Raw genomic sequence first — 12,377 nt, 5'->3', positions numbered from 1 at the left:
GGCGAGAGGAGCGCGGTGATTTACGCCCTTAACGTCCCGACGAGCGGGGTGACCTTCCCCTGCCCCCCCGCCGCGCCGGGGGCCGCCGGGAGCCGGCGGCGGCGCAGGGTCCTCGCGGGCAGGGGTGGCGTGAGGACAAGGCGCTGCCCGCCTCCCCCTCCGCRGCCTCCACTCACCCTTCTTCTTGAAGAAGGCCAGGAGCGAGGAGAGGTTCCTGCCCAGGAAAACCACCATGCTGCCCGGGGAAAGGCTCCGGTCCCAAGGGCCGGGGCGGCTCCGCTCCGGCCGGCCGCCGGGAGGATGCTCGGCCGGGAGGATGCTCGGCCGAGCGGAGCCGCTGCCGGCGGCGCGGCCGTGGCCGAGGCTGGGGAAGGCTGAGCCGGCGGAGCGGGAGGGAGCCGAGGGGGGCGGCTGCGCGGCGGCACCGGGGGACGGCCCCGGCCGCCCCCTCCCCACGCGCCTCCTTCCCGGGAGGAGGAAAGCCGGAGCTCTCCTCCCCTCCCGCACGGATGCTCCCGAGGGCCAGGCACCCCCGGGGCYCCTGTCTCCCGCCCCACACACAGCCAGAGGGATCGATCCTGCCTGGATCCAAGGCTGGGACCGGCAGAGACCCGCAGGTTTCCCGGACTCCTGCCTCTTGCCCCCAGGGAAGCTGCTGTCCGGGTGGGAATCCACCACCCCCCCCAGCCATGCAAACCAGTTGCTCTCCTCTGCAGCTATGTGGCGAGCTGGGAAGAGCTGGGAGGCTTTTCTGGAGAGGCCAGCGCCGGAGCAGAAGGCGCTCTGCACCACTCCTCCAGCCCCGCGCCGGGGCTCAGCGCCGCGGAGCCCCTTCCCGCGGGGATGCTCAGGCACGAGGCGCGGGAGCTCCAGGGATCCCCCTGCAGCGCCAGGCGGCTGCGTGCCGGCACCCGGGGCAGGTTAAGAGGGACGAGCGCGCCGGCTCCGGGGCGGTTCAGCCCCCGRCCCGCCGAGAGCCCCAGGCGCCGGGCGGCACAGCGGAGCTCAGTGTCACTGGGAAGCGGGGAGGCAGGATGCCTCCSGTGGGGCGATCCGGACAGGATCCCCAGGAGAGCACCACGAAGCCCGGACGAGCTTCGTGCCGGGAGCTGGCGGTGCACGGACTGAGGCCGCCTCTTCTCCTCCATCCCCTGCGACCTTGGCTCTCTCCTCCCCAAACTCCCCGCGTCCCGGCAGCCTCGGCCGGCTACAAGACGGCCTGGAGAAGAGGCAGCCGGACGGAGAGGCCCGATCCTGCGGCGGAGGCGGCCGGGGAAGCCGGCGCAGCTGCAGCCCGTGCCGGCAGCGCGCGGCCCGCGCGGGGCCGGCGTCCCTCGAGCACACGCGTCTCGCCCGCACGCGGCGGCACGATGCTGCTGGAGAGGAACCGCAGGCCCCTCTGGGCCGGGCGCCTTGCTCGGAGCCGGTACCGTACGCCGCAGGCGCCCAGGACGGGCAGAGGAACACCTGCCGGCAAGGCACAGCCCCGGGAAGGCGCTGGGGAYGGGCAGCCCGGACGCGCTGCCTTCAGCCCTGCTCGCTTGGCTCCGGCCGGCACGCTGCTCCGGCCCCGGCTCNTGGCTCCGGCCGGCACGCTGCTCCGGCCCCGGCTCGCCGGCAGAGAGCCGGGACAGCGGCAGGGAGACGGGAACGGGAAGAGCTGCACGGCGGCGGGGGCAGAGCTGAGCCCCCGGAGGAAGCTGGCCGGAGCCCGCAGAGCCCTGGATCCGGGGTGCCGGTGGGATGCTGCGCTGCAGGGGCCGGCCAAGCTCCCTGCCGGAGCCGCCGGAGCCGGGGACGCGGCTCTTTGCTCAGCCAGAGTGGGGGGAAAAAAATAGACCTTCAGCCGGCTCCTAACACGCGGGGGTAGGCGCCCGCTGCCGCCYCCCCCCGCGCGACGCCTGCACCCCTGCAGGCTCGGCCGCGCTCGGCTGCAAGCATCCACCTCCGCCTGCGCGGCGATGCCCCGACTTGCCTGCTCCCGCGGCGGCAGCGGGACCCGYGCGGGAGGCAGGAACGCCCGGCCCGGCTCCCCTGCGCCCCCGCTGACTCACCCGAGAAAAATGGGGAGGAGGGGGGTGCCGGCGGGCGGGAGCGCGGGGGGCCCCGCGGTGCCCGTGGGGCCCGGGGCAGGAACCCGCCCGCCCGCCCGCCCCTGCCGCGCGGCCTCTCGGGGCTCTTGCAAACTCGGTCCAAGATTTCGCCTCCTTCTCACCCTCCCCGAGCCGGGACCGGGACCGGGACCGGGACCAGCGGCACCCAGCCGGGCTCGCGTGCGGCCGGCCGCGAGCTGCGGCTCTTTGGGGACTGCTCCCTCCCCACGCGGCGCCCCGCGGGCGAACTGCCCGCTGCAGAAACGCCAGCTGCAAATACGCGAATTAAACCGGAGCAGGCGGCCCGGAGCGGCACCGCTAGCCCCGGCCCGCGGCCTCGCGGAGCGCACGGCGATGCTGCGGGGCTCCCGGCTCCGCCGCAGCCCAGGGAGCCGCCGCCGCCGCTGCTCGTCGCTTCCTCCGCCGCCCCGGGGGAGAGCGCGGGGATCCTGCCCCGCTCCCGGCCGACCGGCCCGCGGGGCAGCGGAGCAGCTCCGGGCCCCGCTCCCGGCAGTAACACTGACCGTGGCTCCGGCCCCGGAGCCCCTCGCGGCCCCGCCGCCCCCCTGCTCCCTCCCCAGGTTACCGCCGGCCCAAATCCTGGCTCCGGGGCTGATGCTCCAGCCAGGAAAACAGCGCCGCAAAGCAAATAACCACGACCCAGGCCGAACGGCTGGCTCCAAGCTCCAGTCCAGTCCCAGGCAGGGGCACGAGCCAAATTTGATTTCAAATGCAAAAGCAACTTGGGTCTTTTTCTTCCTCTAACAGACAACGACCCTGAGCGCCCCGGCTCAGGCAGCGCGCGCAGCACGGGGCGAAATCCCGCCGGGAAGAGCCCGCTCCGCCGGCTCTGCAKGGCTCGGCTCCCCCTGGGAGAAGCCACCGAACAGGTCCGAGGGTAAATACGGGCGGGAAGGGTCCGGCGGTGAGGCGAGAGCGGCCGAGCCGAGAGCGGCAGCGGGATCCCCGAGGAGGCCGGAGCTCCACGACGGCCCCCGTCCACCTCGGCCTGGGCAAATCCCGTCCCCGGCCGGGTAAATCGCGGAGCSGGGGCGGGCCGCTGCCCTTATCCTTATTATATTGCGGAGCCGGCCCGGCGCCGGGGGCTGGGCCGCCCGGAGCCCGCTCGGAGCCTCTGCCGCGCGCCCTTCCCCGGGCACGTGGCCTCCGCTCGGCACCTCGTCTCCGCGGGGCGCAGCCGGCCCGGAGCCGCGTTCCTGCGCCCTGACTCAGCCGCGCCGATAAGGAAGCGATAAGCGGCTTGGGTCTCGCGGGCGCTCAAGGACCGGCAGAAAGGAATCGGGGAGGAAAAAACCCTTYCTCCCCCTAGCCAAAAAAAAAAAAATAATAAAAACAACACCGCACGGCGTGTCCCAGCGCGGAGGTCCGGGAGCCGCCCGCTCCCTGCCCCCCGCCAGCCGTCCCGGCTGCGCCCTCCGAAACGCTGAAGCGACACAATGCAAATTCTCCGGCTTTGCGGCCGCCGCCGGGTCGCCATGGAGCCGCGGCGGGGAGCAAACAGGACTCGTCCCGCGGTTCTTCTCGGCACCTCCCGCCCCGCGCCCTTCGGCCTCGGCGAGCACGGCCCCGGCCCAGCGGCACGCGCCAAATCCCTACGGAAGCAACCGAAGTCGTGGAGAAACGGCCCAGACCGGCTCCGCCGGAACAGCCCGGGTGGAAAAACACCCGCCAGCAAGAAATTTCCAGGGGGGGAYGCCGGCGCTCCGAGGGCCGATCCCGGCGGGCTCCCCGGGACGCYTCYGCTTTGCTCGRCTCCYGCYGCCGCGACGTCGCGGTTTCGGACGMAGCCGCTCTTTGCACGCGAGCGCCCGAGGCAGGCGCTTTCCTCCCCGCTCCGGGGGAAAAAGAGCTCGCCCTGCCCCTGCCTCCTCCCGGGATTTCCAGCTGCACCCGCGGAGCCGGAGCACGGGGGAGCCGCGGAAGCGCGATGCTCGGAGCGGGAGCGCCGCGGGGCCGAGCGCCCCGGGGGCTTTTTTCAGCTTCAGCAACCCTGGGGCTGCTTCGGCCCCGCGCCGCGGCGGGGCCCCCGGGCACCCCCTCCCTGGGGAGCCGGCAGCCGCCGTCCCCGGGCTCAGCTCCCGGCCCCGGCCCCTCCGGCACCCCGCGCTCGGGGCGAGAGCGGAGGCGACCGACTTCCCCCTCCGGAGCTGCCCCCCAGCAGCGCTCCGGGGTCCCCGCGGCCAGCGCCGCGCACCGGCTCGCAGCCCGCTCCCCCGGCACCCCTGCTCCTACCGGCCCGGAGCCTCCCGGCACGGCCGAAGAGCCAGGAGGAGCCGGCCTTGCCGGCGCCGGGGCTCCTCTTGCGGTGCGCGTTGCCCATGCCGCCGCCCTCGCCCTCCACCGCCGCCGGGCGGAGGCGGCCGGCGCTCTACATGGCCGAGCCGGGGGGGCTCCGGCGCGGCCCCCCGCGAGCCGCCGCTCGGCTCCCGGCTCCCATCGCGCCGGCACCGAGCTCGGCTCTCGCAGGCTGGAGCCAATGGCACAGGCAGAGAGGAGGGGCCTCCCSGGAGCCGCCGGGATCGCCCGTCCGACCCGACGGCATCCGGCGGGGACGCGTCGGGCGGAGGGGGATGCCGGCTCCAAACTTTTCCGGGGGCGCAGCCGATTCCCGCGGCGCTCGGGGCGACGCTCACGTCGCTCCCTGCCAGCCTGCGAGCTCGGGCGTGCCGTAACAACCGCACAACCCCCCCCTCCCCGGCCCCCAAAGCCAGCCCCAGAGGGACCCCCCACSCAAACCGCCTCGCAGCAGCGGCAACGCGGTGCAGGCGAGCCCGGAGCGGGCGCCCGAGCGCGGACGCGCGCCGGGTCCAGCCGCCACGGCGAGAAACCACGCGGCCGCGCGCCGCTGCGACCCCGCTCGACGCGGACGCTCCCGACTCCGGCGGGGCGGGCGACGGCCGGGGGGAGCCACGAGGACGCTGCTGCGGCGCAGGGCTCCCACCGCCGGCACCCCTCTGCCACGGCCGCGGCACGGCGCCCGTCTCGCCGGGTGCATCCCGGCTTCTCTCCCACCTCGTGACCCTGCACCAAACGCACGTGGTTTTGCAAGCAGGCAGCCAGCTGCAGTTGGCACAAGGGGAAAAAAAAAATAAAAATAAAGAGGTCTGTGTGAGGGCAGCTCAAAGCAGCGCTGGTGCGACAGAGACGGGCTCTGTACGGACAAGCCTGGAGACTGCAGGTTTGCAAGATGTGCTAATCCCGGCAAGCGGCCTGGCGGAGGCAGGCCCGGCGTGAAGTGCAGCTTCCTCTTCTGATTTTTAATTAGAAAATTCAAGGCTGCAAGGGCAGGGAGGGGTCAGCTGGCCAGGCGGTGGGCACTTCCTACCGGCGGCATCTACGTTCCTTTGGTGATTCACCAGTGACTCGGATAAATAGGAAGGAAGGTTTTACAGCAAAGGCGCAGGACTGAGACCGGGGAGGCGACGGAAAAAMAGAGAGAGGCAACCGGCAGCTCTGCCCCGACCTCCCTGCGTGAGCTGCAATAAATTAATCTTTAGGCTTCGCCCGCCTTCTCTGCCGGGGAGTTCAGGACGTTCCAGCTCCTCACTGGTTTGGCTTTGCCGCCCGCCGCGCGGTCTCCGCGGGGCAGCGGCTGCCTCCGGCTASGGCAGCGCCGAGCAGCAGCCGCCCTCGGTGCCTCGCGGCACTCGCCGGCGGTGCCGCTGCGGGCGACGCTCAGGGAGCGGGCGCCCGTGCCGCGCTCCTTCCCCCTTCTCGGGCTTCTCTGCAGCCACGTGCAACGGTTTTTCCAGCAAAGCCTTTTGACTGCTCTCCCCAAGAGGAAAGGGAGAGGCTCGGAGCCTGCGGCGCTGCCCTAGATACCGCGAGAAACTGCCCCCTCCGCTCCCGCGCCGCCGGGCGAGCACGGCCCCCGGCAGCACCGGAGCCCACCGCCGCCGGCAGGCTCGCAGCGCGCCGGGGGGGCTCCACGGGGCCCAAGAGCAAAGTCCAGGTTTGCCACGAACACCGAGTGGCTCCACCGAGCCGCAGCCCGCCCCGCGCCAGGCTCTCCGGGGTTACGCGTTCCAGCCCTCGCTGCCTCCGGGGGCCGTTTTCCATGCGGGTCGGGAACGAACGGCGCCGTTAGCTCCAGGAAGGCTGCGGGTCCCGCTGACAGCGTGCCATCGCCCGCCGCTCGGGTCCTGCTCTGGGACGGGCCCTGCCAGAGACCCCCCCCACCCCACCGCGGCCACCTCCACGGGGGCTGCACCCATCCCGCCCTCCAGACTCGGGTTTAACGGCTCTGCACCCGCAGCCCCCTCGGAAAGCGTTGCAGCAGCCGGCGCGCTCGCCTTGCCGCAAAACCACCCTGCAGAGAGGCCGGCAGAGGCGGGGAGCACAGCGCCCCGGCCCCCGCGCCCCCCCCCCAGTCATTCACTGCGAAGGCTCCGATAATAGCAGGGAACTAGGTGGGTCAAGGGAGCCGATAACGAGATACAGATCTCGTCATCGCTTCGGGACTGCTTCCAACGCATCTGATCTTCGCGGAGTCGCAGGCTCCCCCGTCMGGCCAGCAAGCCCCAGCCGGGCGGCAGGACGCCTCCGCACCGCCACGGGGGAAGGATCAGTCCCTCCACGCCGTCAGGCCGGGCGTTTTCTAAACCTGATCCCTTCTCTGGGCGAACGCGGAGCGGGAGCCGAGCTGCCTGCACGAGAAAGGAATTCAGCCCTTGCTCCCGTAACGGGGAAGTAAACCTCGGCRAGGCAAAGGTAACAAAAGCCCCACTTGAGATCCCCAATCATTAACAGAAATGCATAACCAGGAGGGTTTCGAGTGATTTCCTGCTCGAGCCGGAGTCCAGGCAGGACTTGGAGCGCCCGCAGGAGCCCAAGTTCAGCTCCGCGCTCCGGTTCAGGCATTTGCCTGCTCGTTGCTGGAGCAGGAGGCACGGAGATGAGCCCAAGGCTCCCGCTCCCGCTTGGCAGGTAAATGCTTTTTCACTTCATCTCTGCTCAGCTCCTCACCTGCCAGCGGCTTACGTTCCCATCAGCGCTGCAGTCAAAGTCAATGATGATATTGTCTTATGAAATAAAACCTTCCTGCTAAAAAGAAATATGACTCCGGTGAAATAGTTTTATCGGATCTTAAGGAACATTACTTGCAAGAGTAATTCCCGCGGCCGTCCCAGGTGGAGCGGCTGCGGTCGCAGACACACCTCTCTTTGTTCAGCAGAGCAGCTCGGGGCTCCCGGCCCGAGCCAGCCGCCGGATTCCTGTTGCTCAGATTTTCTGAAGTGTCACTCTGCCGTTTTACAGATTAACGAATTCATTACCACGTTCATGGAAATAATCCCAGGGAACGGGAGACGCGGGGGGCAGCAGGCAGGAGCGCCTGCACGTCTCCGCGGCCTCCTGCGTCTCAGCGGAGCTGAGAAGCTCGGGACTAAAATACAAGCACCGTGTTTACACCTCACACAGCGACACTTCTGCCATAYGGCAGCAGAAGATAGAGGAAATCGAGGGCTCAGAGAGATTTCACATCTCTGYTGTTATCAGAGCAACGCGCAGGAACTTCCCGCCTGGACCCGCAGCAGCATCGCTGCAGCCCGGCCCCAAAGCACCTCGAGTCCTAACGCACCCCTCTGTCACCCCACGTCCCCACGGCTTCGCGCCCGGCAGCCGCCGCCGCAGAGCCCTGGCATCGCGCCGCGGCCCGGCACGCCGATCCGGCACGTCCGCGGCCCCGCCGAGCTGCTGCGGCTCGCCGCTGCGCACCGTAAAGCAGCCCTGCCGTCTTCAGCAAGCACTCCCCGACGGYATAAAGCATTTAGGGCTTTATTTTTAACATCACGGTGACCCCAACACTCAGGAAGTCTGTTGCTGCTGGAATAAACTGGCACCAAAAAAAAAAAAAATCTAATTTAAAATTTTTGGAACATCAATTCCTTTACTTCATAAGGGATTAAGAGCAATATTGTGAAACTAGTATAAAGCAATAGCCAAAAACTGGACTAACACCCCCCACACCCCCCGCCTCAGCAGCAGCCTGCTCAGGCAGCCCTGCCGGCACAAGGCGCACGAACCGCGCCTGCACCGCGGAGGGTTAAAAGCCCGGCTTGATCTGTGTGGGTTTGCAAGCGTCGCTCAGAGGAAAAGAAAAAGCTTTCAGCTTTCTCGTTCCCAACTGAGAAACCTCACACAGACACCATTTTTTTTTTTCCCCCCAGAAAAAGTGGCCTTGCACAGCAAACCGGTGCAGGCTGCAAAATCAAAAACCACCCCGGGACGACCTGGAGTTCTTGCTTCATTTTAGGCCATCTGTGCAGTCCTGGGCAGGTCACTCGAGCTCCCGGTACCCCTGTCCCCACCCGAGGGGTTAATAACCCTCCTCTGCCTCCCAAGGTTTGGGTAGACGAAGACGGAGAGGTGCTCTGACACCACGGGAACAGGGGCCGCGGGGGCGCTTAGGACAGACCGCGCGAGGCAAAGCTCCGCGAGGGAGAAGAGGACGCAACGAGCCGGCTGCAGCGTGCTGCTTCTCGCGGCGGTGGGGCGGCCCGCGCGGGCGGCTCGCTCTCCACCTCCCGGGCGCCGACGCTGCTCAGAGCGGTAGGGTTTCTCTCCCTCAACGAGCAGAGGCGAGAACGGCGGCCAGGCGGCTGCAGAGGCAGCCGAAAAGCAACAGCCAGGACAGAGCCGCGGCGCAGGGACAGGTCAGGGCACCGGCAGCAGCCGTCTCGGCCGGAGACGCACGGGCAACGTAACTCGCGGCAGGAGAGGGGCCGGGACCTGCGCCAGGACGGCGGGAACGCTCTGCCGGAGCGGAGCGGCCCRACAACACGTATCCTTTGCACGGGAAGGCCACAGCGAAAGCTGCTTCGGGCCTTTACTSCAGCCTGCAAACTCGTACAGAAGAGAGCATCCAGGCAGGAAACAGGAGCAGACTTCGTCCTGCATCTCTGGGCTTTCAGCTGGGAAAGGAGCCTGGTCTGCTGCTCGGCACCGAGCCGCCTCTGCCCAGCGGTGTCCCCCCGCCCCGCGRAGGGGGCCTGAAATTTGCCCATTAGCAGGATTACTGCGCCTTTCCTCCCACCAGCTCAGCTGGCTGCGCAGCCAGAGATGGGATTTCTGATTAGACGGACCACTGGTTTGATCCAACCTGGAAACGCTTTCGTTCTCCTGTTCCCATGATTTCAGTGCTGAGCAATTCAAACCCAGCTCCGACACCCAGATCATGAACGGGCAGATGCCGAAACTCCCGGGGACTAGTCCCGACCCGTGGCTCCCCTGGAAGGGCTTCCCTCGCTCCCCACGGGTCCTCCTCAGACCCTGCGCGGCCCCCAGCGAACGCACCTACGGGTACATCAGGAGAAAGATGAGTGCAGCTCCTGCAACCGGAGCCTACAATGACTTGCTTAAGCTCTCCTCTTTCTCCATACCGCAGTTTCCAGCCTCATATTTGGAAAAATTCCCAGGCTGGGGCAGAGCACGCTGCCTGGCCGGCTGCTGCTGTGCGCACGCGGATGCAGCCTCCGGGCAGGTCAGCGCTTTGCGCGGCGGCGGCCGAGCGTCACCCGGCTGCACCGAGCATCAGCAACCGGCAAACAGCTCGGCGCTTCCAGAGCTGTCACTCTTTCCACTTCCGCGACGTGACCCACGCCGGAGCGAGGAGAGCCCTGCCGACCTCCCGGCCCTCGGGGAAGCGCCCTCGGCCCCGTTTCACAGGGAAGGACGGCGAAAGGCGGAGTAYGGCTCGTCCAAGGTCACCCTGCAGCGAGCCCGTAACGCAGCCCGACTTCCTTGTTTTGCAGCCCTTGTTTAATCCTCCGGTTCACGCCGCTCTCACGGCAATGCCCTGCGGAAATTCAGGGCCCAGCGGCCGGGCTAGAGACGGTTAAACAGGGTGGGGCCCTGGCTGCTCTGCTCGCTGGAAGCGAGCTGAGCTGTTATTAGCACAGGGAGAGCGATTTAATCAGGCACGCAAGCTGCAATCGTTGCACGTTCGTGCCGGTCCCCGGCTCCGCACCTCCGAGCGGCCGCGCTGCGGGAACGCGCAGCGCCAGCCCGCTGGCTCCCAGGGGCCTGCCCGCGAGGGGGGATGCTCCGGCCTGCCAGCGCAGCCGCGACGCGAGCCGGAAGGCAAAGGGTCCTACGTCCGTCCGTCYGTCCSCCCCCCTTAGCACTGCCCACCGCAGCCCAGCCGCCAGGCACGTGACGCGGGGACGGCGGTGGCACTGCACAGCCCCTCCGCCCCGCAGCCGCGCGCCCGGACCGCGGGAAAGCAGGCGCTCGGAGCAGCTCTGCCGGCCTCGGAKGCGCCGTCTGATCCGATTCACGGCGGGCGAGCGACGCGGTGACGGATCCCGGCCGACGCCAACAGCGCGCTGCTCCCCAGGGGCAGCGCAGCGAGCCGGCTGGCCGCGAGGTCTTCGCGCCGTAACCTCCACGCTGGCCACGGCTTGATCCAGGGTTCCCAGTTAGAGATCAGCGGGTGAACACCAGCTCTTCGAAAGCCGGCAGGACAGAGCTGGCGTGGGTGTTTCCACGCTGCAGAGAGGACCGTCGCGCTCTTTGGGGCATTTCGCTTTCCGCTCGGGCTTCGGCAAGGGGCCCGTCGAGGCGGCGTCGGGGCATTTAGTGCCGGGGGAAGGTACAGGCAGCGTCGGAGGAACCTCCTAAGCAAAAGCGCAGCCTCTCTCAAAGACCCTCGTGCCTCCCGCGGCCACTCCTGCCTTATCGCAGATCTCAGCRTGCTTCGCGGAGCAGTAAACACGCCTGCGCGCAGTCATGGATACCTGGAAGTTAACTCCGCAGGGCAAGCCAAGGAGAAGGTTCCAGGCAACGGCATCCGGCTTGGGCGCCGCAGAACCGGCCTCTCCCTTCGCAGGAGGGAGGAGAGCAGGCGACAGCTCCTTTTGGACGTGGCCTGCAGGAAGAGCCGCTGCGGGACAGTATCCCCAACGGCAGCGGGCAGAAGCAGCCGAGCACACACCTGCCAAAGGGCAGCACCTCCAGCAGCTCTGCTTTTGCCACGCTGGGCCACCTACTAGGGAAGGTGACTGCACAGAGAAGACAAGCACGATGGGACGTGCCATCACCCAGCACCCTGCCRGGTGTCTGTGCCCACCGGACCCAAGGCTGAGCCCCCAGCTCCCCACAACGTCGCCCCAGGCAGCAAAAAGAGAACGCCTATGGCAAGTTCAGCTGCAGGACGAGCCCCGGGGCCAAGCAGAAGCCAGGATCCTGCCCAGGAGCTTTCTCCTGGGCCCCTGGCGTGCAGAGACGTGCCCAGGTGGCTGAGGACAGCACCCTGCGAAGCTGGCCCTGCGTGAGGGCCATATCTAGGGCAGGAAGGGCCACACCTGGAGTACGGCAAACACCCTCCCGAGAAGGAGAAGGAGGCGGCGGATGGCAGCATTCCAGGTTTCCCTCAGCCCCAGTGACCTTCTGACTCAGCGGAGAGCAAACCTACCCAGTGAACCAGCAACATCCCTCGGGGCAGGGACGAGATTGCACCGGGGCCTGCCATTCCCTCTGGAGGGAACCGGATCTGGCCTGCTGCCGTGGCCACCACAACGGYGGCCACCGCTGCCTCAGCTGCTACGACCACCACCACGGCCGCCTCCTCTTCAAGCCTCCCTTGGCCACCTCAGCCACTCTTTGGCCACCACCATGGCCACAGCCCCCTCAGTAGCCACCATAAACTTCCACCACAGCCACAACTGCCACCTCTTCAGCCCCTCCACAGCCACTTCGGGTGCTACTGTGGCACCACCTTGACCCTCTTCTTGGCCACCTCAGCCACCACCACAACCAGAACCTTGGCCCGTASCATTGCCACCACCTCAACCCTTCCCATGGCCACCACCTTTGCCCATCCATGGTCATCACAGCCATCACCTTAACCATCAGCTCAGCCCATCTTTGGCCACCACCTCGACCACCACCTTGAACTTTCACCGCTGTGGCCACCGCCGAGTCCTCTTCATGGCCACCACCCCTGCCCCTCCTTGGCCACCACCATGGCCACCACCCTGGCCCCTCCTTGGCCACCACCCCGGCGCCCTCCTTGGCCACCACCCCGGCGCCCTCCTTGGCCACCACCGTGGCCACCACCCCAGCCCCTCCTTGGCCACCACCACAGCCGCCCCGCTGCCACGTCAGCCGCCTCCCCGGCCCCGCGGGCGCCCCTCACCTCGGCCCTTCTTGCCCCGCGGCTCGGGGGGCACCTCGGGTGCAGCACCCGGCGGGGGGCTGCCGCCCTTGCGCCGCCGTCCTTGGCCACCACCCCGGCGCCCTCCTTGGCCACCACCGTGGCCACCA

At 68.4% G+C, this 12,377-nt stretch overlaps 1 protein-coding gene across 1 annotated transcript in view; it reads right to left on the bottom strand.

Moving 5' to 3' along the window:
• Positions 1 to 234, bottom strand: part of NHSL3 (NHS like 3) — a 7,269-nt gene extending 7,035 nt beyond the window's left edge. Inside the window, exon 1 of the mRNA XM_085313761.1 lies at positions 177 to 234. Within this exon, the coding sequence (XP_085169887.1) occupies positions 177 to 234 (58 nt within the window). The remainder of the gene's footprint in view (positions 1 to 176) is intronic.
• Positions 235 to 12,377: the final 12,143 nt, after the last annotated feature.

Source organism: Rhea americana, unplaced genomic scaffold (assembly GCF_003343005.1).
Source record: "Rhea americana isolate MKP2758 unplaced genomic scaffold, rheAme1 scaffold_396, whole genome shotgun sequence".
Lineage (NCBI taxonomy): Eukaryota > Metazoa > Chordata > Aves > Rheiformes > Rheidae > Rhea > Rhea americana.
This window is presented reverse-complemented; position numbering and strand designations above follow the sequence as displayed.